Genomic DNA, 23,319 nt, shown 5'->3' with positions numbered 1-23,319 from the left:
ATTTATTCTTTATTTTAGGATGACTCCTCAAAATTTGATCTACGATCTTTTAGCTGTTTCATGCGACAGAAATAAGGTACAAATTCCCTAAAGCTGGCAGCACATCTTTCACTCAAAGCTCAATAAAATGATTCAAACAAATCGTGAACCAAATTTTATATGATTGTTGTAAAGATGAAGCTTCAATTTTCAAGCCGATAATAGATCCAATCAGAAAAAGACATCGAATGTTTATGGAGACGTACGTTCAATCTGTACCGTTTTAAAAAGAGAGCGTACCTTTAATTAATCATCCGCTGTGTTATTCAAGAGTAGATTACAAGGAGAAAGTTTCGCAGTAAAACATTTTAAGTACACCCTTAATTTGCCAAGAAAGTTGAAGTTGCACACTGAGTATTAGCAACGAAGCATTCAATTCCTAATGATCTCCTTCCGAGAACAATTACCGCCCTGTTGAACAGAACAACATTGGTCTATCGATCTCCACAGGTGCATACTCTATTTTCGATGTAAAATAAGAGAAAGTCGCCTATTTTTATGCACTCCTTGTTGACCCTAGAACTATCGAGTAATATGAGCAGCTTACTCGTAATTTGCTATCGATGTGTTACAACCCTATATTTCCTTTTAGAACGGCGGACTTTTTGACGAAAGTACAACTAAGTGTTCTTAGAATTGTTTATAATTTTATTCAGCAACCTTTTGCTCCCTCTAGACACGTCAGTTTTTTTTAATGAATTTTTTTTACGAGCGGTCCAAAGAACAAGCACAATTTGAAGAATTATTTCAGACTGCAAAATTTGAAGAATTGTTTGCAGAATGCGCAATTTGAAGACATGTTTCATAGTGCGCAATTTGAAAACATGTTTCACGATGTATCGAAGCGTGTGCATATATTCTTTTATTCTTAAAAACATGTAATATAAATGGATATATAACCCATAAATTACTATTTAAGATTTATAATTAAATACATTCACTTCACTGTATAGCGAATAAATCTCTTCTGAGATTTGAAAGCTTGTAATAAAAAAGAAATGTTTCACAGTGCACAATTTGGAAAATTGTTTCGGAAACTTGAAATGAGAAATAATTTGAAAGAAATCATATTGATTCTCACTGCGTTTCCCGACGGGAAACGAGACGATTTTTTCAGCGAGAAAATTTCATTAGTCAGAGGAAATCGATGGAATCCGGTAAAGGACCATAACTCACCAGGTTAAAATACCCGTATCGATATTTCCCGACCATGACCGTATCGCTAGCGTGTGCACCGACGGTTCTTATTATTCACGGCTGCAATTCGCCGCAACGAATTTTAATAAGCCGGCGCGAATTTCGCTAAACACACTTGATCTCGCCACTCATAAATATGGAGAACGTTTGTTTAACCGCGGCGGTGCATCTATAAAACATCTCGGGACCAAGCGAGGCCCGGTCGAACGGGGGGGAAAAAAAAGAACGGTATCAAGGACAGTGAAAATCAATATTGAAACAAAAGCGTAGGAAGCAATTTTCGCGAAGAATATTTACGCGAAATATTTCGGGTGGTATCACCGGCGGAAAAAATGCGCGGACCCGCCCGGCTTACAGTAACAACAGCGTTACCATTTTAACGATGTACCTACTGGCCGAAGAATAATAATAATAAAAGCAATTTATGACCGCGGCAAGCTGCCTGAATAATGTCGATCCGAGTTCTACCGTGCTCCTCGAACATGTTTCAACGTTACCGCCGGAAACGTGGAAATCACCGACGCCTCGGATACGGTGGTCTACAGTGCTCCACAAAACTGTTGGCATAATACGTATCTCACGATGTAAGAACCCATCGCTTGGAACAAATATGTTGAGTCTTCATTTTTGAAAGTACACTCCCACTTGTTAACTATTCGATGACAGAAAATTTTGCATATGATAATTGCATAACATCGAGCAAGACGCACAGCGTATCAATTAGTTCGTTGATATTTTATTTTATGTAATATATATATATATATATTTTTTTTAGCATATATTTATTTATTCATTTACGCATTCTAGTACAGTTTATAGTGGAAAACAATGTACGATAAATCGAAATGAATCAGAATGACATAAATATCTATTAGAACAGCTTCATTTTTCAGGTGTAGAATGGATAAATTGAATGATTATTGTACCTTGTATTTTGCATCATGCGCCAATATGTCGGCTACACTTTTGTCATTTCTTTTGAGACAATTTTCTTTCTGTCGCTATTCTTCGTTCAATTTTTTAGCAGCTCGATTTGGACAATAAGAATCCTGCACCGTGCCGATACTTTTGCGGAGCACTGTATATCAAACGAATCGAACTCGTACACGGTGCACCAACAACGGGGCGACTCTGACGTGTGAATTATTCATGACCACTCAAGAATTCCGATCCCGTAACTTTGCGAATTAGCGATAAACGAACTCGAGTCAATTTTCTGCAAGTTACCGCCTTCCATTGTCGAAAATAATAATACCTTGGTTGCGCAGATGTCGTTCTAGAAACGCATTGCATCGTTAATGCGTTACATGACGGTCCAGCGAACTAGTCCGTTGGCAATAAAAAGTTTCCTGTTACTGTCGTGTCGTCAAAAATTTCCGTCGTTCGCGATAACTCGGCGCATAATTACTCGATTCCCATTAAGCTGAACGCGTTTATAAATGATGGTGGCGAAACTGTGGCAACAGAGACTGGAAATGATCGAGACATTCTGAAGAATATTTCTGACAATTAAATCGTGAGACTAGCTGTTACGTTACAATGGTAAAAGCACCTTAGAAGATATATTTAAGAAATTGCTATGTAAAGCTGTGAATGGTATTAAGCATCATTAATTGTATAGATGTTACAGTGAAACACCGAAATCTGGAGAATGTCGACTTTCACCGGTGAATGTCAACATTTACATAGTCGCTTGGTGTATGTCCGAAATATTTGCTAAATACCCTTATTTCTGTCTTACACCGGTAAATGTTGACATTCACCATGCACTAATGGTGAATGTTGAACATGTTGGAGATTTATATTTTCTTCTCCGTAATTCAGTCGCTATAAAACGCCACAAGGGTGACGTTACTTTTTCGCCTCTCTTTCTGAAAGGAATGACCAAGAATTTAAAATACACGGTACATTCTACATGAGAAAAGAAAATAATAGTAATAAAAAAATTACTTACTTGTATGATTCAAATCTTATTTATTGCAACAACTCAAACTATTATGACACTTTGAATTGCACAAGAGTCCCTTGCTTTTACAACTGCATTTATTTGTGGAACACTTCCTTTTGCAATGACAGGTTTTGGACCTCCACCAGAGCATATCTGTGATTGTCGACACTCACCGGAGAGGGTCCGAATGTACAACAATGTAATGAAATATTCGATCTTTCACCGACGTATTTGGTATCTGTTGACATTCACCGGTGAAAGTCGACATTCTCCAATTTCGGTCATTCACGGTAACATAGACATAAAAAGGATCCCACACGTGATGATCAAAATCATATTTTATTAAGCGATCAAAACTGTCCGATTAGCAGCGTTGATTGCGGTTAACGTAAAAATCGAGACCACGGAATAAAATAGAAATCTGTCGAGCACAAATGTTTAATTTTATCTCTTTGCTTCTTGGAGAAGTCCCGTATCAAATCCTGTTGGAATTTTTCCCTCTGAACCTGACACAGTACAATTTCCCTCAGCTTTAATAAATAAACAGAGAAATGATGGAACATGCTGTCTGGCAGAGCACGCTCGGGGCTAGTTTTCGTCGCAGAACGCAGCACGTACCGTCCATAAAGTCGTCTAAATAATTCCGTTACACGATATCGATTTCGCAAACACGGATACGCGACGGCAGAAGAGTCCGACGAATTTTTTCGTCCCTAATCAACTGCTCTCGACGCATGTATATCTAACATCGGTTACCTTGACACAGTGACACAAATGTAAGCTCAGCTACAACCGCTCTGGGCTGACCCAGTTTTGATATCCTCTACTTACCGGTCCTTATTTTACCTTTCCGCGCTCGCTCGCTCGCCGCCGAGCCGCGCCGTGGCGTTGCATCTCTAATTCTGAATCGACACAATGGACTCTGGCGACTTTATTACAAAGAGAATATAATATTGCCTATAATCCCCGCTAATCGTTCCTGAATTCTCCGCGTCCAGATGATCTGGAATCATGCAAAAATTCGAGGATCTTGACAGCTTCAATTTGCAGCAGAATCGTTTTCAAGGTAAAAAATTGCAAACGTGAAATAAAAATTATTAAAACTAGAACTTTAATTATTATTAATTAACATAGGATTAACAACGGACGTTAAATGACAACAAATCATCTGTGATTATAATTTACAGCTGGGGATTGACATTTGATTTCCTATATAAAATTTTATATTTTCTTTCAAATATTATTCACCACGTTTATTTGTAAAAATACTTGTTCAAAATTGCAAATCTGCTAATCTTAAAAATGTCTAACCGCGCTCAAAATTTTATATCTGCTAATTTTCAAATTTTCTATCGATTGCGATGCTTTAACCGTGCCTACAGGAGCCGATTCTCCCTACGTTCGAACCGCTGTTCACTGTTTGAAATGATTCGAGTCGGTGCAGTCCCTCTCGTGGAAGACAGTGAAGCCTCTTCTTTAATCTTTCAACTCGCGCTTTAAACGAGTCTTTGTTCGTTCGTTCGCAAGGTCCGAAACGTAGCTAAAGAGTGCATTACATTCTCCATTTTCAGATCGAGAATGACGAACGAATATTCGCCAAGTATAGACGATCTAATTTTATAAAACATGACGACAATAGATGTTTCCAATGCAATCCATCAGTTATGAAGCTAATAATAGGACTGCAGATTTTATGCATTTTTTATAAAAATGGCTAGACCAGAACAGAATTGTTAAGACATGAGAAGGATCTGAGAATATTTGTATAGCATGTATAACTTATTAAAATTATTAAAAGGAACAGGCATTTTCATCCAACCTTACATTTCTTACAATCGATTTAAGCAATTTTCATTTTGCATAAAAAAAACCACAATCTACTAATAAGTCTTCTAATAACTGTCCTACATTTGGATGAAATTCAATAATTAGTCGAAAGAATAACTCCAGAAGAAAATATTGGACTACAATCAGTCAATCCTTACAGAAGAAAAAGGAAGCTAGCTAATGTTTCACGATATTTTATGATAATTTTTGTAACATTATTTAACATTATTCAACTATAATTCTATAGATCAACGTCCAAAAAAAAATTAATTAAAGCTCGCAGAAGCTACGGAAACTGCAATAGATATTAGTCAAATAATTACTTTGACTGTTGTTGATCTGCTGCAAATGCACTCCCGGGTCAAGAGCGACCCAGCAAATACCGGAAACGTGACAATCCTCCGGATATCGTGCGGTAAAACGGCTCGAACATTTTCCGGCGGCTAATAAATTGATTACGCCCGCTCGAGGCAGTAACGAGCGTCTTATGTCCCGACCACTCGATATCTGTTGCTTCTGACAGGACCTTGACAGGAACGACATTCGAGGGGTCGAAAATAGATCGATGAATCTTCGGCGGGGCCAATTGAACGCGCGTATAACCGAGGTAACTTCGTGACCTGCTTTTTTCTCTGCAGCGAAAAAGAGACTAGCCGCTGAATGAAAATACTCGAGGAATCAGGAGGATCTCTTTCCAGTCCGCTGTAGCTGCGGGCGAAAATCTTACACGCCCCTAATTGCTAGCATTGTTTCCCCGATGGGTGAGAGCGAAGCACCACCGGCTTGCAACCGCCCACGTCTTTCACGCTAAATCTTATCCTCGCCTCGTTCGTCTTCATCTTCCTCCTCGTCTCCGTGATCCGCCGAGAATCTCAGTTTCCTGCCGGATACCGTGCCTGCAGCGCGCAGAATTTGACTCATCGATCAATCCGAGACAGGCGAAACGAGAGAACAAATTCAACACGCAAGAAAAGACTTGCTCCGTTGCCGGCCCGAACGAAAACATACGCCGAAAAACACGGCGCCTCGCGTTTAACACGCCGGAGCTATCGTCGCAGGTCAAATCACCGGTTCCCAAAAGTTCACTGTTATCGTGGTTACGAAGTTGCTTCGCCGGTGAATGGTTGAGCAATTTCGTACATTTATTAGAATTCAAATTTATTTGAGCATATGTTCTAATCAAATTTCTTATTTTTGTAAGATGGCACATCAGCCAATTTTAGAACCACTCTCAATATATCTTTGACAATATTATAACCTAATGTTCGTTCTTTTTAGTCAAGAAATCATCATTTCAAAAATAATTCTTCGTTTGAGAGAATTGCTGTGAATCGTTGTATGGTTTACTGGGAGCCGTAACAGGATTGGAACTAACAAAAAACTACAGATTTTTGTTTAAATTCGTAGAATATAAGGTTCAAAAATATTGGATCTTAATCAATCAAGATTAATATCGATGTTATTGCATGTAGTAATATTGTATAATATAAATAATCGTAAATTTAAATTTGAATTAATTAATAAATAAAATTTAAATTTTGCCGTGGCTACGTCGTCACGAAAAGGGAATGAATGTAATAATAAGCCCAATCGAATCGCCCTTCAACCTTCGAGATTTATCAGCAGAATCGTGCAACTAAAAATATCGACCTAAAACAAACGTATGAAAGCTACGGTTATTCTTGTAACCTCCGCGACATATTTTTACATCCCTTTCATTTTACTGCACGAAGGAAAGCAGACGTTTCTGAATTTATCTACATAATTTATGATCTTTGAATATCATAGTATGTCAAGTGATTGGTTAATTCAATTATCGGATCTTTCAAGAGTCGTTCTCGTCCTGCTAAAAACCGAATCACGTGACACGACAACATTTTAAATTAGGGCGATACCGTTCAAAATTGTTTGCGCGGACTCCGTGCTACAGGAACAATAAGAGACGCTGGAAAAACCTTTTCCTTTAGTTATTGCCACTCATTGTTCCGCGCTCCTTCTTTAACATAATACGTCTGTTGTTCTCGTCCCTTTCGTTTCACGATCCCTTTCAGCCAAGGCTCCACGGACGAATCTTTTATTCACCGTGTACTATCTATTTTAATCTTATCTGATACACTCAAATTTTTATTCCGTGACGGTCTGCTCTTATCGCGCACATTTTTTATCGTCTATTAAATCATACGTATTCAGTGGCATGGATAAGAAATTTAACAAGCTCTGTATTAAATAACCTTTGCCCATTTCGGTGCTGACCATATAGCGGTAATAAACAATATCGACTCTTTATTTACCAGGAAAGAGGACATCAATCATTTTAAATAATAATTCTAGAGGAAATTGTTGTACAATATTAGTCAAAATACTCTATTAAAAATAATATGTAAATGAATATATAAAACTGCTTTTGAACAATTTTTTAAGAAATTCTGAACTGTTGATCTTCGACGTTAAAATGAGTGTTACGAAACTGTTGGTACATAGGTATTTGCATCGTTCGCACGGTTAAAACGTTCTTCGTTTAATGCTGACAATAGACGAGACATTATACGAATTCAAAAATTGTCGGTAGCATAATCGTAAAGAGAATTCGAGAGATTATTCACGCTTTGAACGAACTAGTTAGTTGAAACGACCAAAAGATAGAAATACTGGCGGAAAATCTGTGTAGATCGTGCGCAGCACGTCCGCTCCACTTTGCAAGCGGATTATTTCCTCAAAGAAAAAACCATTCGGATTGCTGATGTTCGTTGAATGCCGGTCAAAGTATCTGAGCAAAGTTCACCGACTCCGCTGGCTTGGCCTATTTTTTCAGACACACGCTGAGGTGTGCTTTCTTCCACCCCCTTCCAACCGCCAGGTACCCTCTTTTTTTTAAAGGAGCTGAGTGCATCACTACACCAAACCTAAGCCACACGTACTTTGTGTCAAAATGTCTGAGATAAAAGTGGGAGCATTACCCTGCTCAACGAAATCGTATCCTTATTTTCCGGCCCTAAAAACGGAAACCTTGTCTCCCACGCTTGGAAAACAATACACAATATTTGCTGGCAACCATGCTCAGCTAGATGGAAATTCTTTTTTATATTAAAAGAGAAATCTTGTTTCTTAAACTAAACGGCAATGTTACTATCAACATTTTCCTCCTCTTTATGACTATCTTTTCAACCACTTATTTTTCGTATTCTTCTTTATTATTCTTCATTATTATGTATTATTCGATGCTGTATTTTCTTCATTGAATATTATATATTACTATTCTTCACATCAAAGCAACAATCTGGAAAATCTTCGCTACCACTACCTTTTCCACCTTAAAATGCGTGTTACAGATTCTAACTTTGACGCACTCTGTATAGATCAGCATAAAAATTGATTTCTGAATTTATATCTTCGTTTGCTATTTGAGAAACGGAACTTTCTTCTTGAGTCTTAAAAGACAATCACAATATTAAATCTTTTGCTCTTCAACCATCTTTCATTCGTCTTAACCTTTTTCAGTCTTAACCCTCCTGCATTGCAGTTTTGAATTTAGCGATTCCGATGTACAGTAAATACTCCCTAATTGACCCTCAGTTTGTACACAAAAATGGATAATCGTATCTCCTCTTTCCTAATTATCCATTTTTGCTTCCAAGTTAAGGGTCAATTAGGGAGAATTTACCGTACCTGCTTAAAAATAAATTTCTGAATCAAAAGAAAGTAGCTCTTTGCTCGACATAGGTGAAAAATCATTTTCGATGGAACCCGGAAAACCGTGAAGATGTCCGTCGGGCCCCGTATCATCATTAAATATTCGAAATGTGTCGCGTTGGAGGCACGTATTCTGGCTCGTGACAGACTGCCTATGAGACGATAAGGGCAGTTGTCTGAGGGTTCTTCACTTTTCTTTGCTACCCCGTCCATGTGGTTCGTCGCTGTCGTACTACATAACATGCATATGTATGCGCTGCGCTGGTATATAACACGTGTATTCGTAACACGATCTATTCGACCGAAAACACGCATACGCTCGCATACATACATCGATACACCTCGAGGACCGGTGGGATACACGGGTTTTGCACATAAGAAGCCAGAGCGACGTCGAAAGACGAGATCGAGGATCTATCGCGACGTAGACCAGAGACGAGACCGTCGCGCGGCGAATGGGGACTCTAATTTTGCGGACGGAGTTTCTTGCGAATCGTGAAAATCTTTTCACGTCTCCGGCAAAAGCACAGAATCGTCCAGGAACTTTTCCGTCGGGGGAGATTTTATCGCTCGCGGTGCTGCCTCCTTAACTTCCATCGACGTTTCCTGCAACTGTCTGTCAACCATCCACTTTCCGACAAATCCCGCCGGTTAGTTAGCGTTGCAAAAGGCTACCCGCAACAATCGCCTAGATAACCGTCGTATTTTTGCTAAAATTTATAACGCTGAACGACTGCCTAAGGCAAGTATAATCGTTACTTCTTTGACTCTGTGTCTTCTAAAACCTATTTAACACGTTGACTGCCGCGTCACCCGTATTCGGGTGACAGCAAAAGTTCTCATCAGGCCACGTCACCCGTAATTCGGGTGACGCTGATTTGACTACTTACAAAGGATTTCCGAAAATATTTCGACAAATATTCTACAGGAGGTAATGAAACTATTGAATTCTTATAAAAATGGTTTATTAAAAAAATTATTCGCAGTGTATAATATTAAAACATTCTCTGCAAAGTTGAGGTTGATCAGGACAGCTTGGACAAAAAGTTGTTTGTTTTTTCAGATATGCTCGTGCCTCTGATCGGTCCATTTCGTATCTTTTATTTGAACTGTAGCTTCCTCAGTATCATCAACATTTCTTTCTTCTTCCATGACCAATTCTCGTAAAATCTCGTCAATAGTATCTTCATAACATTCATTATCACTAAGATTATATTTATCAGTATCCAAATCAGAATCTGACGATGTAATTTTATTTATGCTTCTCCTTCCGGGCAATCCGATCTCTTTTCATTATTGAAAAAAGATAAGGGCAGAGATTTTAAGTTATACCATTCGGTACTCGGCAAAGATTCCAACTGTTCATGCAGGAACAGAAACAGATATGAATTAACAGCGCACGCTTCCTATAGCGGCACGGGTGGCCTGTAGGAGATTTTGTTGTAAATACGCGTGGCAATCAACGTGTTAATTTGTTCGAATACATCGCAATAAAAATGGATTTATAAACCCGGTTATGTATAGCGACATGTATGATCGACATGGCAGTTAATGTGCTAAAAAAAACAGTTTACGAACTTTCATATAAAATATGTCTGAAAAATGCATGTACAAAATCGAAGATTTTTATTGACAATTTTTAGTTATTTTTAAACTAGAAAAATTGTGGAGATATTCTTTCGTAGAATGTATTGTCTCATCGAAACTGAAAATACGATAGGTGGTGTACTCATAAGATCATCACCTGATTATTGTTAGTTACATAGCAAGGACGTTGAATGTACATTGAGTCTTCCTAGAAAATCTTGGGATAGTCTGTAGGAATTAAGTCAACCGCTGTTTTGGCTTGCACACTGTCTACCGCTTTCTGTGAAATTTCAATAGTACGAAGTTGCAATCTTTTCTTGCACTATTAATTTCACAGATGCCAGGATCAGACTCTGATTTACCTTTGTACGTAGAAATAGCTCCAACCCTAAAACGGTATCCAATATCCTCAAACTACAAATTTCCACGATGAAATCTTTCATAAAACACCATCAGAATTAACCAAACTACTTTCGAGCACACCTATTAAGTCCCGCAATATCGAAGCTTTCAAAATAAGTAAAAGGAGCTTCGTATTAACACCCAATCTGCACTATTCGAGCAAGACTCTGTGTTCAGAAATAGAAGACTTTAAGGTATCATTGAACGATCAATATAACAAAGCGAGTATTTATTGGTCTAGTATTATACTAAATAGTGATCGATAATAGCAAATTACCGAACTGATCGTCTCTTAATGGTATGACGAGTGGCAATGCTATCCAGAGTGTTATGCAGTGTTATCCGGCAGCGTATTAGTGTACAAACTGAAATATAACAAGCCGCGCCCGTATCAAATGGAATAAACTACGGCATGGGGGGTATCCGTAAGGATTGTTAAGCCCAGGGTAATCTTGGTTCTGTAACTGTAATCGGATCATGCTCCCCATGGATTTACTCCGTGTGTTTCAGGCTCGGCGGTTTGATTGGATTTGCGGTTGAGCCCAGATTTGTTATTAAGAAGGATGGGTTGGACACTCACCGGTCTTGGGGTGGCTTTGGTCATTGTCGTCGTGGCTGGTGCCGCCCTGGCTCTCTGCAGAAGGTGATTATATACTGACGTTTTAACAATTCCACATTCTACTCGCGAACCTGCACCGCCGGAACCCCGATAACCCGCCCGAAATCCTTGACTGTTGCTTTCCAACCCGTCATCGCGAAAAACATTGTCCGATATTGCCCTGGAATTCCATCTAATGCTCTAACTGGACCGTAATTTTACGGAACCGTTCTTATTTGCCACAGCAAGATATAAGTAGCTTCGTACGAAAATTGATCCTTCGAATAAAATAACGTTGATTGATTTACTAATTGATTGATACTTCGTTAATTGACGGTCTTTTTAAGGTCACAGTCAACCCGTTTTTAAGTTTCTAATTATTCACCGCCAAGAATTTTCTGTATTATCAGAATTTTTCTAAAACTAGTTCTTGAATCTTAATATTTTATCTACTTAAAAGAACTTTGGAAATATTTCAGATTTCATACATTACTCGGGTGAAAATTGACACATTTCTTATTTTAGCTGTTAAGGGCAGAGTAATTGTAGCAGTGAATAAAGCAATATGGGAAGGGATTAAATAATAAATCCAATCGAAATAACAAGATCATGCTACTGATAGTCACTTCTCCTGATGTTGCCATATAAAAAACCCACAGCGGTGACCCAGGAACCTCTAAAAATTAGTAAATATCAACCAATGTGCAATGTTTCAAAAAGATACATTGAAAATGAAGGAAGTGAAACAAATATAGAAGAACTAGATAGTAACGTATAGAGAGTCGTACAAATTGAGTAGTGGACCCAAATGAAATAACTTGATTTTCCCACTGACAGTGTCTTCTTTTGATGCTGTCATATAAAAAGTCTTTAGCAGTGACTCGCAGGCTACTAAAAATTATTAGACATCGACTAATATGCAATGTATCAAAGAAATTCATTGAAAATGAAGAAAATGAAACAACTAACTCCACAAAAAGTAGATGTTAGAATAAGAAAATCGCCAAAAAGTCGTACAAATTCTGTTTTTTCTCACTTAACATCGCAAGTAATTCGTAAAACTGTCATAACTCCCATTGTATCTTCATTACTCTTTTCTCTAACATAAAAAAAAAACATTCCAGTGACCACGTAATTACGTAAAATTAGCATTTAATAAAAATTCATGTTGTGTTCGGTGATGGCAGAGCTGAACGCCAATGTAACCAGCATTTTGTTGCAGAGTCGAATAATTCTTGAATTACAATTCAGCGAATGCGTTCACGTTTTCTCTGGTTACATAACGTGGTGGTGCTGGCGAGTAACTGGTAAACGCTACACGTGCAACAGGTTAAAGGGTCATTCAGCAACCAATTGTATCAGGGACTCCTTATCTACCGTTTTCTGTAGACAGAGTTTAATCTTCCGCGAGCTACCAGAGGAGAGCGCAATTTTTTCCACCAAAAGCGAGTCGACTTGCAGCAGGAAGGAATATGAAATTCTGCCTACGAACGATGCTCGTTGTCAGATTCGTTAAACTGTCGCGGATACGGCCGGGCCGTGCCTGAGAAACGGTAATAATGGTAATCGCGAGTCGATATTCCAGGAGCTCCTAACACGGAACCGGACTATTCCGAGAACCGTTGGATATTTTACAAATAAAATCCTTTATCTTTCTCTGCGACATTTTCACCTGCTGACCTTTCACAAACGATCCGGGTTCTTCCTTTCTCGATTCTTTCTCGGAGATCATTTTAAGCAATTCCCTTTCAACCTGCTGTAGTTTATTTGCATCCGATAATAAGGTACATAGATATCTATTCGGTATTGGAGTGTGAAAAAATTGGTAAATATCTTTGCATAACTGAAGAGCTTACAACAATAAGGACGTAGCTCCGCAGTTGGATAATTTTAGTAAATTAATTGGGTGACACAGTTTTGTGTGTCCTGATTTAAGAATTCATTTTAGTTACATGCTATTATAAATTTTACCTTTTATTCGATAAATTACTCTAACTCAAAGTAATTTTGACTCTAGAACACTGACTCTAGAGAAACAGAGTACATCCTAGAAAAGATTTCTTCAGGAATCTACATGTTCTATTAACTATCGATTTATTCCAATACATACGTGGCAAATGATTCTCTAAGGCCGGTTAAAAAATTGTGTCGTACGCAACTTCGTCATACTTATCACAGGAAATAAATTCCCTTTGAAACTTTTCCAATGAATAACGAAAGACGTATTAAGAGCGGAGCTGCCTCCTTGCCGAGAGCTCTTCAATTTTCATGGACGCGACACCGCAAGATTAATTTGTGAATTGTTAATTTCGGACAATATACCGGGCAATGAGGGCCGACAATTAAGGCGGAGCCTGCATAAAAATGAGCGCGAGAACGATCGTTCGAGGCGGCAACATCTCGAACGACTCGATTTATCGGTGTTTAACCGTGGCCGACTCGCATAAAACATCGTATATAGACTCCGTGAAATTGCTTAGCATTAAAAGCGGCTAGGCGGGAATTAGAATTTATACGTTTATCGGGCGTTGCCATCCTAATGCCGACGAGGCGATAAAATAAATATCGCCGCGAACGACGGGCCGTAAAGGTTTCAGCAAAAAGCGTGCATGAACCGAGGCCGGCACGGTTATGCGACTGTTCACCGAGCAGGGCGGCTGAAAATTTTATTTTAGCCGGCTTTAATGTCGCGCTTACTGAAATTGATTTTCCCTGTGACCCCTTTGACGAGCTCGCATCTCTATTCACTTAATAATAGCATACTCCCGCGTGCTCGACGACACGCCATTATTCTCCTACGGTGTGCTCGAACGGTCCACGTGATCAAACACCTTTTCCCATATGAAAAAAAAAGAGATCCTACTACGACCGGGAATTTCGAGTGACACGATTTATTTTTAGGTAAACTGGACGACCGTGGTAACTGGAACAAGAACCACTCCGTTCCATCCAGTTTACAGCCTGTTCACACGTTTGGAAGTGGTAGGTTTTAACGAGACTCTGTAGCAGATAATATTTTTCTCATTCGGCTTATAGAATGTGCAAATGAAGCATAAATCGTTGATTTAGAGTACGAAGCATTCTTCCGGATTCTCTTACGCAATTGAGGATATTGTAATCCAGATGTGCGTTTCTTGTATTTGGGAACTAATTTCAAGAATACAATTGATTTTACAACATTTTATACGGACGTTTACACGGGTTTGAAGTAGTTACACAAATCACGAGGCGTTTTATCGAAAATTGTGGGAGTTATTGATGAATGCGTGCGTCATAGTGCGGGAAAACCGTGTCTAATTGGGCGCACTGATTCTCTCCACTGTGGTCGTCTGAAAAAAACATATGATCTCATTTTATTAGCTTTGAACGTGCGACCACAGTTCAACAAGCAACGATGTTCTTAAAATTACCACAAATACCGATATCTTTACAATTACCATAAAGTTCAGAGTTTCTGTTCAACCTGTCAGCTTTATTTCACGTATTATTAATGGTAGGCCCAATAAGTGTGCAATAAGACCATTGTAGACTCTAGAGCTGTGGCAAACAAGTCTATTTATAGAATACAATAAGAACCGACGAATGGAAGTATTACACCTAGGCTCTAATAACTTTCAGCTTGTTGCAATACGTTGACATATATCCAAGCGATTATGTCTGGCTGGTATCCGGCGAAAGACACCGCGACGGACTCGATTAATTTCGAGTCGGTGACCCAGCTCCTATTAAATATCAATATTTTCTGTGTTCGAGCGGACTGACCCAGTAATCCAATTCCCAGGCCGTTGTCCCGAAAGTTTCACTATGAAAACATGATTATCGACCGCTGCATCTAACGTAACAGCTCGCAGCATCTAAAATCCACTCCCCCTGAACGAAAGGCCTTAATGTAATAATACTTTGTGTGCTACACCGCCTCAGGTATCGGATCGGCTGGCAATGGGGACCGAGGAACGTGTGGAACGTCTGCGAGGAATGGCGACAAAGGCTATCGTGGTTGTGGGCACCTCGGGAAGAGAAGGTACGTAGACATGGAATCGCGGGAGTTTCCGAAAACAGTGACAAAATCGAAGAATTTCAAACTGAAACATCACAGTACTCCGTTAAATCTTACAAATTTTAATGAGGTCCATTTTTACGCGATCTGATAATGAACAAAGAGTTGTGTAAATCACTAATTCTCTTACAAGTCGAGTACTTTCGTATATTTGTATTTCACCTCTGTGTATTCGAGGTGAAAATCTACCTAATATACAGAGTGTCTCAAAATTATGATATTTCCGGGAAATGAGGGATTTCTGAGGTCATTTGAAGTAACTTTTTCCTTAGCGAAAATGCGATCCACGACTTCGTTTACGAGTTATTTGCGAAAAACATTAACCAATGAGAGGCGAGCGCGGCTGGTGCTAGGCGGCCGAATCAAAGAGCGGACGAAACTCAGTTCCGTTCATTGGCTCGGCCGCCTCACGTCAGCTGATCTCGCCTCTTATTGGTCACTGTTTTTCGTTAATAACTCGTAAACGAAGCCGCGGATTGCATCTTCGCTAAGGAAAAAGTTGCTTCAAATGACCTCAGGAACCCCTCATTTCTCGCTTGTACAGTAATTTTGGGACACGCTGTATAATGTACTAATAAATGCTGTGCCATAAATCGCGACAATTTTCACTAAGTTCGCCTAATTTAATAAATTGTTAAGCATTCGAAGTAGCTTGTTATCGTATCATGGTGGACATGATACGATCCATTCAGATGTTTGTTAATTTTTCAGACAATGTCTTCGAGCGTATTTCTTAATACTAGTCGGTTAATAATTACCGGTGAAAGCTGCGTTATCGATTTTCTTGAACCACGGTAGTTTTCAGTATCAATTTCACCTCATTAATGTATAATGATCTGGGCGAATTTTTCGATGCAAGATAACATTTTCGAAATAATTGGTAAACGTATTCTCCTCTACGAACTCCGTGTACTAAAAGTCTCAGGGGAGAAACAATCTATGTTTCTTTACTTTCTTCTAAACGTCACAAGAATGTAATGCTTTTTAACATCATCTTTATTCTAACACTCAAATAATTGTTAGGAGTTCTATCCTAGTGCTAAATGAGACATTTTCGACAACTTCTCTTGTGTAAGTGTTACAATAAATTAGTCCTGATTCCGTTTGCCTTTTCTGTACACTGGTGAAACAATTAAAGCTTTAAAAGATACAATACTGTTAATCGCCAATATTAGACATCACTATGCACGAAGAATGATAACTTGTTGCCTCGATACGCTCGATTCGTCTTTGACATTACACGCGGAGATCGCAGCAGACCGAGCAAGCAGGCGACTCGTGGAAAAAAACTGTTGCAATCGTTCTATCATGCCGATTCGCAGGTTAGCCTGGTGAAAGCGCAATGTCCAACGGCGCAGACAAACCCCGGCTTGTATCGGCAAACCGGAAACACGTCTCAGCATCTGTTCCACAGCGACAGCGACCTCAGGCTCGACGCGCAGGGAGCTTTTACAAGGTAACGGGGCCGATTGCTGCGTTCTTTAACAATAGCGTCCGATTATACGTACCCGCATTTATGCGAACGCGTTCGGTATCGTTTAATACTGAAGACGTTTTCAACGGAATGGTGTCATTAATCAGGAAACGGTCAGCGTGTTCGATGACTTTATATCGGTTAAGAATGGAATACATTTTAGCACGGCATCCGCAATGAAAGTATTGACCCAATTATCGGCGACTTTGTCAGTTGCGTCAGCGCTTAATGCCGCTATAATGACGAGCACCAGGAACGGTCACGCGACACGTTTAATCACGGAAGTCGAATATTGTCAAAATCGACTGAAATAACTAATATTCTTTATTGTTTATTCGCATCGTTGGGAGTTTTTAGAATTATTGGCGCCGGAGCACGCTAAAATCAATCCAAAAGCTTCACGACCTCTTTCGCGTGCACCGCCCACTCGATCTGTTAATCAATACCTAATATTTAACGCGAGGATCAGAACCGTCCCACTGCAAAACAGAAAATCATATTTCACGTCTCTCTCCGGTTTAATATTTGACGACGGAAACGGTCGATTCGATGCGCGATAGCGAATTAGGTAACGAACAGAGTGAAGGCTGGTAATATGGAACGTCTGGTTCCAAGAGCTTGCCAAGGCAAAGGAATTTGGAACTAATTGCACTTGCATAGTAAAGCTTGAAAAAATTCAATGAAATTATAGTGAAATTTTTGAGATTATAGTGAACGATTTGAGACAAACGAAAATCGATGGAACACCTAGACAAACTCTATTTCAATTTTTACAAGCTTCTGCATTGAACAGACAGAATTAATTTATCAATCGAAATCGGAATCTGCTCAATATCCGAAATAAATTGAAAAATGTCCGACGTTCTCTTTAAACATTGTTTAAACACCTTTAAACGTTCGCGATGTTACAAAAATATATACTATATTTCTCGAAATGTAGATACTACTGTAAATACTACTGTATTTCTCGATTCTGCAGCAAACCTATAAGCATATTTTTACTTCTCTATTAAGACATCACGATGTTACAAATCGCGTTATGTTCCCGCATTACTTGCCTTCACCCTGCAGGGACTGTTGAGACGAGGAAGCTAGAATCGTCGAAGTTCCAGGCAAATTAACCGGAACGAACCGTGTCCAGGAAATTCGAGAGATGTTTTGATACCGAATGGAGATCTAATAATAATGTTCGCAGATTCGAATCGGTGGATAGAGACTTGCACCCACCGCTGAGCACCGCCGGCAGCACAATACCGCCGCAGCCTTTGAGACCAGCGCCGCAACCAAGGCCAACCGCTCGACCAAGGCTGTCTCCACTCCAGACCTCGAGTGCGATAGAGTACCTGAGAATGCAAGAGTCTGGCCCAGGTCCATTAACTCCACCCCCGCCGATGCAAAGACCCTCGGCTCCCTCGAGACCTCCTGGTCCGTCGGTGTTCCTCTTCCAAACGCCATCGAATCCCAGCTACAAAGCGAGCGAGACTTCGTTTAGGTACGAAGAGGTCGGCCCGACCTCGGAAAGCATCCACATGGAGTCACGGTTGCGATACGAACTCGAAGAGGAGCGGCGACAGCAGGACAATAGGTGCAGCCCGTACAGGCAGTTCGACAACAGCATGGAATCCAGCGGGGTCCGCTACAGGATGCTCGGCGGCTCCCTGAGCAACCTAGATGGAAAGGTCGAGGATGACAGCAACGACAGCTACGGCAGCTACGACATCATCCAGAGGAATCACATGGCGACCATCAGCCAATCAGTGATGGAGCCGGTCTACGAGCCGGGCGCGCTGCCCAAGATGCTGCAGAGCACCCGAAACCTCGGAAACGACCTGGACCGCAAGAACAACGAGATGCAAAGCATCGAGATGAAGCCCTTCAGGAGCTACAGCCTGCAGGACGACATCGACTCGTCCTACTTGTTCCAGGAGTCGCAGGGCTTGCAGAAGGTCTCGCAATATATAAGAAGCTTGCCCGTTCTTCCTGTTTACGACACGATGAACGAGTTGGATCAGGATCACGGGTTCTTCGACGACGAGATCCCAGAGCCAATCAATATGATGAACTTCAATAGCGATTCGACCCCCAGCCCGGTGCCTCCCCCGCCTGCGCCTCCGGATCCGCTGCAAGACGTGCCAAAAAAGAACGGGAAGATCACAGGCGAGATGATATTCAATGCTCTCAAACTGTTCACTTTGCAGAACTCCAGCGACCAGTCGAAGTTTTACAAGTACGTTTGCCCTTCGTTCAAGGTTGAAAGTTTTAGATTGTGAAATAGAAAAGCAACGGTTTTTAGCAGTGGCCCGAATTGAGCGGTGTTTGAGCGGATTTTCGTGGATTGGATTGCTTTGATCGAAATGAGGACTGTTGCAATCGAGCACCTAGTTGAATCTGATCAAGATGGCGGACGCAGGGCTCGCTGATGACTTTAGCCTAAAATGTAGTTCGATGTCAAGACAATTCGAAGTTCATAACGATATATATTTGAAATGCTCGCATAAATCGCTTTATCCGCTGTCTTGAAAAGAGGCTTCAAAGCCATACGTAGAGTTCCTATAGTTGTTAGGCTAGAGAAGTTAATTAGGAAGTCAATCAGAAATTTATTTCTATTTACTTTTGTCACGGTGAACGTAGTAGCCTAGCGTACAGTACGTTGAAAATCACAGTTATTAACATGTATTACTACTTTGATCGTAGTGCGATTCGCTCGCCGCAGCAACCCGAACAGTACTCTTCTCCGTCGAGATATCCGTCATTGATAGAGGATAGCATCAATAGCCAGTTACAAAGCGACATGCAAGACATTTACGCAGAGAATGATTCCGACGTGTTGAGCGTCGACGGTTTTAAACGTAGCTCCGATCTTTATAGTCCCGAGTTGAACATGGAAGCTCAAAGAACTGCGCAAGAGGTGGATAACAAAATCTATTAATTTTTTGCTAGTCGAACGTATGAATTATTAAACGACGTTTCTTCAACAGGTATCCAACAGTTTACAAAACCCTCCATCGTCGCCATTATTACTCAAAGATCAAGAGATCTACGCCTACGAGACTGATCCTAGCTTTACGAGGACGTCAGAGGTACGATATTAAACATTTAATCAGTCCAGCTAATTCAGAAATTCTTTCGATTCGGAATGCAACAATGATCCCCTGTTAAATCATGTTCACTTGCCCTTCTTCGAGTTTTTTTCCATGAAGATTATTGACGATTTCATTTGCGCCAGTGTTGCAACTTCATTTAGAACAATCAAGCCAATGTACGCTAATTCGAGACGCATTTGAACCGGATGTAATGAGAATCGTTTCCAGGATATTCTGAACAGTATCAAACAGAGGAGGAAAAGCATGGAAAGTCAGAACGGTATATTCAACGAGCTGAACGAGCTCGAGGACTCGAGCGCGTTCAGGTAAGCATCCCCTAATTGCCATCTCCATCTATCCAGGCCTCTCGAAAGAAGACGATTAACACGTTAATCGATCAGCTTGTATTGCAGAATGCGAAGCACTCAGGAGTTTGGGAGCGTGCTCGACGACATGCCTATAAAACAAAGATCGTCTCAGGTACAGACCAGCTCCTCGTTCTACACTCTTATTCCTGACATTTGCCACACCTGGTACGCATTTGAAACAATGGAAATTGCTGTTCAAACGGATATTTTAATATTTCGCGATTGTATGATTAAATGGGTCAGACCGCCGTGTTTCTATCGATCGAACGCCTTTTTATGTAAATGCTGAACGCTGAAATTATTATACATCATTGCCGAAGATTGCATCAGAGCATTTCCGATTCCAGCAGTTTGGTAATCAAACATTTTCCAACTGCGTACTGAGCATCAGGAATTATAATTGTGTTTGCTTAATAAACGCAAATGTAGGACCACAGTGCGTCCCATTTCGAAGGACATAGGCTTCGAAGAGCGTCTATTAAGCGACCAACACTGTACTGTTAACCCTCGTACGCTCCTCAGAAGTACATGCACGAAAGATCCCGGTATTATCCTTTATCTGATCAAACTTTACAATCTAACTGAAATTGTAAGATCGCGAATTTACGAAATTAAATGAGATTGCAACAAAAACAGAAAACAATCGAACGTAACTGAGGAAATTGGTGAATCGTTGCACTGGGGAGCGTGAGGGTGTTAAAGAAACTAACGGAGCCGATGGTGTCGCGAGGAATAATTATTGAACGAATTTAATTTATGGGAGGAGGCGTTCATGACGAATTATTCAATGAACGATTACAATGGAATCAGTCCCGGCAATCGTCGGGGATCCCAGGGGCCGGAGCCGGAGCCGCCGCCGGATGAGACAGACCTGAAGAGGGCATTAAGCTGCGAGAGTATGTGCTCGGACACCAGCGTCGTTATCACCGACCTCGAAGAAGCGCCTGACGCCGGGCTGGTCTGCATCGGCGTTCAATACGATATCGGCCGTGGGGCTGACAACGGGTTTAATCTGTGTGTCAGTATTCTCGAGGCGAGGTATCTCATTACCCCCGACGGCCAACCCGCACAAAACACATACGTCAGGTTCGACTCTCTTCTATCGATCTCTCGTAGCGATGGGGCCCTTCGATTCTGCTATTCTTGCAAACCAAAATTAAAACGACAAATTGCAGTAAACATTTCATAATCCCCTTTTTAACCGTGAGCCGAAGTGGACCCATGTCTCGCCATCCAAGGTTTTGCCTGATCAAGTAGCGAATGTTCGAATCCTTAATGCAGTGAGAACAGTGAATTCAGAATAAATCAGTCATGAAGTTGTGTTAGACAGAGTATTGAAATTTCCTTGGTTGCTGATCTGTAAACAAATTTCGAGAATTTTGAGACCTTTCGAGTCTGATAGTGTGCAAGATAATTTCAAAGAACGGCGAGACAGTTTGAAGCCCATTACTAGTCGAGTCAGACTATACATAGTTCGTGCATAATTAACGAGAACGCTTCACCTTGCAGAGTATTCCTGTTATCAGACACGATCTACACGGACCGCAACATAAAAACAAGACTATATAAAGGCAGTTCATCGCCCAGTTACCAAGAAAACTTTGTGATCGTCCTTAACGGCTCCCCCATTGGCAGCACTCTGCTTATCAAAGTAAGTGTTCGTCAAACTATCTACCGAGTTGTCGCAAAAGTAACTTCGTTTTTCTTTGAGCTATCTATTTGGAAAACAGAAATTACTTCTGCGACAATCCGTTTTATTTGGAAATTGTTTTTTTATGGGACAGTATGTTTTTCATTTATAATCTGTTAGCGTTTTCTGAGACAAATTCGATGACATATTATTTGTTATCATAAATTAGTGAAACGCGAAGCAGTCAGACATCTGCACCTGCCAAACCAATTGAATGTTTGACTTCACCACTCGGAATGATAACAAATACTATGTTGTTGAATTGTTCACAGAAAACGCTAACAGATTATAAATGAAAAACGTACTATTCCACTTATAAAAATTAACTTGGTCTTGAAATCTCTGCTACCACGATAAACTATTAAAACCTGGATTTCCAGATTGAACGGACACTCTGTATAGTGTTCAGGATCTTAACTCGTGTTTTTTGACCTTTAATGATCCTAAATAGGGATAATATACTTAAATTAAATTACGAAGGAATATTATAAAGTCATTCGAGCTAACGACATTCGACTGTCTGAAACAAATTACTGTTTCAATATTGACAAAAATTGTCCAATATATTGTATAATCAATTAATTTCTCATTCTTGTCATAAATGCATAAAATGTACAGTTAAACTCGCAATACTGCCTAAAATAAATGAAGAATTATACAACCGGTCTAATTGACAATTATTATTTAACATAAATGAAAAACTGTCGAATACATTGCACAGTCTAAAATAAATGATGAATTGTCTAAAACATTGCACAACTAGTTAAGCTGACGACAATTGTCCGAAATAAACGGATGGATCGTGTCCGAAAACACTTCACAGCCAATAAATTTGACAGTCATCACGGAAATAATTGAATTCCTAAGGTGTACTCCAGTATGGACGGCAACGACACCCTCATAGGCGTGGCTACGTTCCAGCTGGGGCCTCTGCTAAGGACGCCAGCAACCACCTGGTTAAATCTCATAGGATCACAACAGCCAACGCCGCGGTTAGGCGAATTAATGTTCTCTTTGTCCTACTTGCCGACTGCTGAACGACTCACCCTGGTTGTCGTGAAGGCGAAGAATTTACGCGGCGTCAGTAGCGTCCCGGGGGATTTCTTCGTTAAGGTATGTCTGCAAAGTATACTAAATTTAGGGAGTCAAACCCGTGTCACATGGTACTTGGCACAAACAATTGAAATATTGCAATTAACATAATCGATCTGTAGATAATTATTCTGCTATGTTTCACAGGTTTACCTATTGCAACAAGGAAAGAAGATCCACAAGAAGAGGACGTCTATTAAGAAGGGGGAGAATAATCCAATTTTCAACGAGTCGATTATTTTTCAGGTGCCCAGTCACACTCTCGCG

At 40.2% G+C, this 23,319-nt stretch overlaps 1 protein-coding gene across 5 annotated transcripts in view; it reads left to right on the top strand.

Annotated features, from left to right (window-relative positions):
- LOC143258981 (uncharacterized) overlaps positions 1-23,319 on the top strand; it is a 135,006-nt gene that overhangs the window by 100,502 nt on the left and 11,185 nt on the right. The window contains exons 2-13 of one of the 5 annotated variants that reach the window (XM_076519653.1): positions 11,201-11,333; positions 15,210-15,309; positions 16,668-16,801; positions 18,015-19,046; positions 19,514-19,727; positions 19,798-19,899; positions 20,131-20,228; positions 20,304-20,383; positions 21,032-21,356; positions 21,780-21,921; positions 22,828-23,073; positions 23,200-23,319. In XM_076519653.1, the coding sequence (XP_076375768.1) occupies positions 11,254-11,333; positions 15,210-15,309; positions 16,668-16,801; positions 18,015-19,046; positions 19,514-19,727; positions 19,798-19,899; positions 20,131-20,228; positions 20,304-20,383; positions 21,032-21,356; positions 21,780-21,921; positions 22,828-23,073; positions 23,200-23,319 (2,673 nt within the window). In that variant the 5' untranslated portion in view covers positions 11,201-11,253. The remainder of the gene's footprint in view (positions 1-11,200; positions 11,334-15,209; positions 15,310-16,667; positions 16,802-18,014; positions 19,047-19,513; positions 19,728-19,797; positions 19,900-20,130; positions 20,229-20,303; positions 20,384-21,031; positions 21,357-21,779; positions 21,922-22,827; positions 23,074-23,199) is intronic. The other 4 variants (XM_076519657.1, XM_076519656.1, XM_076519655.1 and 1 more) reach the window with 4 other exon arrangements.

Source organism: Megalopta genalis, chromosome 3 (assembly GCF_051020955.1).
Source record: "Megalopta genalis isolate 19385.01 chromosome 3, iyMegGena1_principal, whole genome shotgun sequence".
Classification (NCBI taxonomy): Eukaryota; Metazoa; Arthropoda; class Insecta; order Hymenoptera; family Halictidae; genus Megalopta; species Megalopta genalis.
The sequence above is the reverse complement of the archived record's forward strand: the minus strand, read 5'-3'. Positions and strand labels throughout refer to the sequence as shown.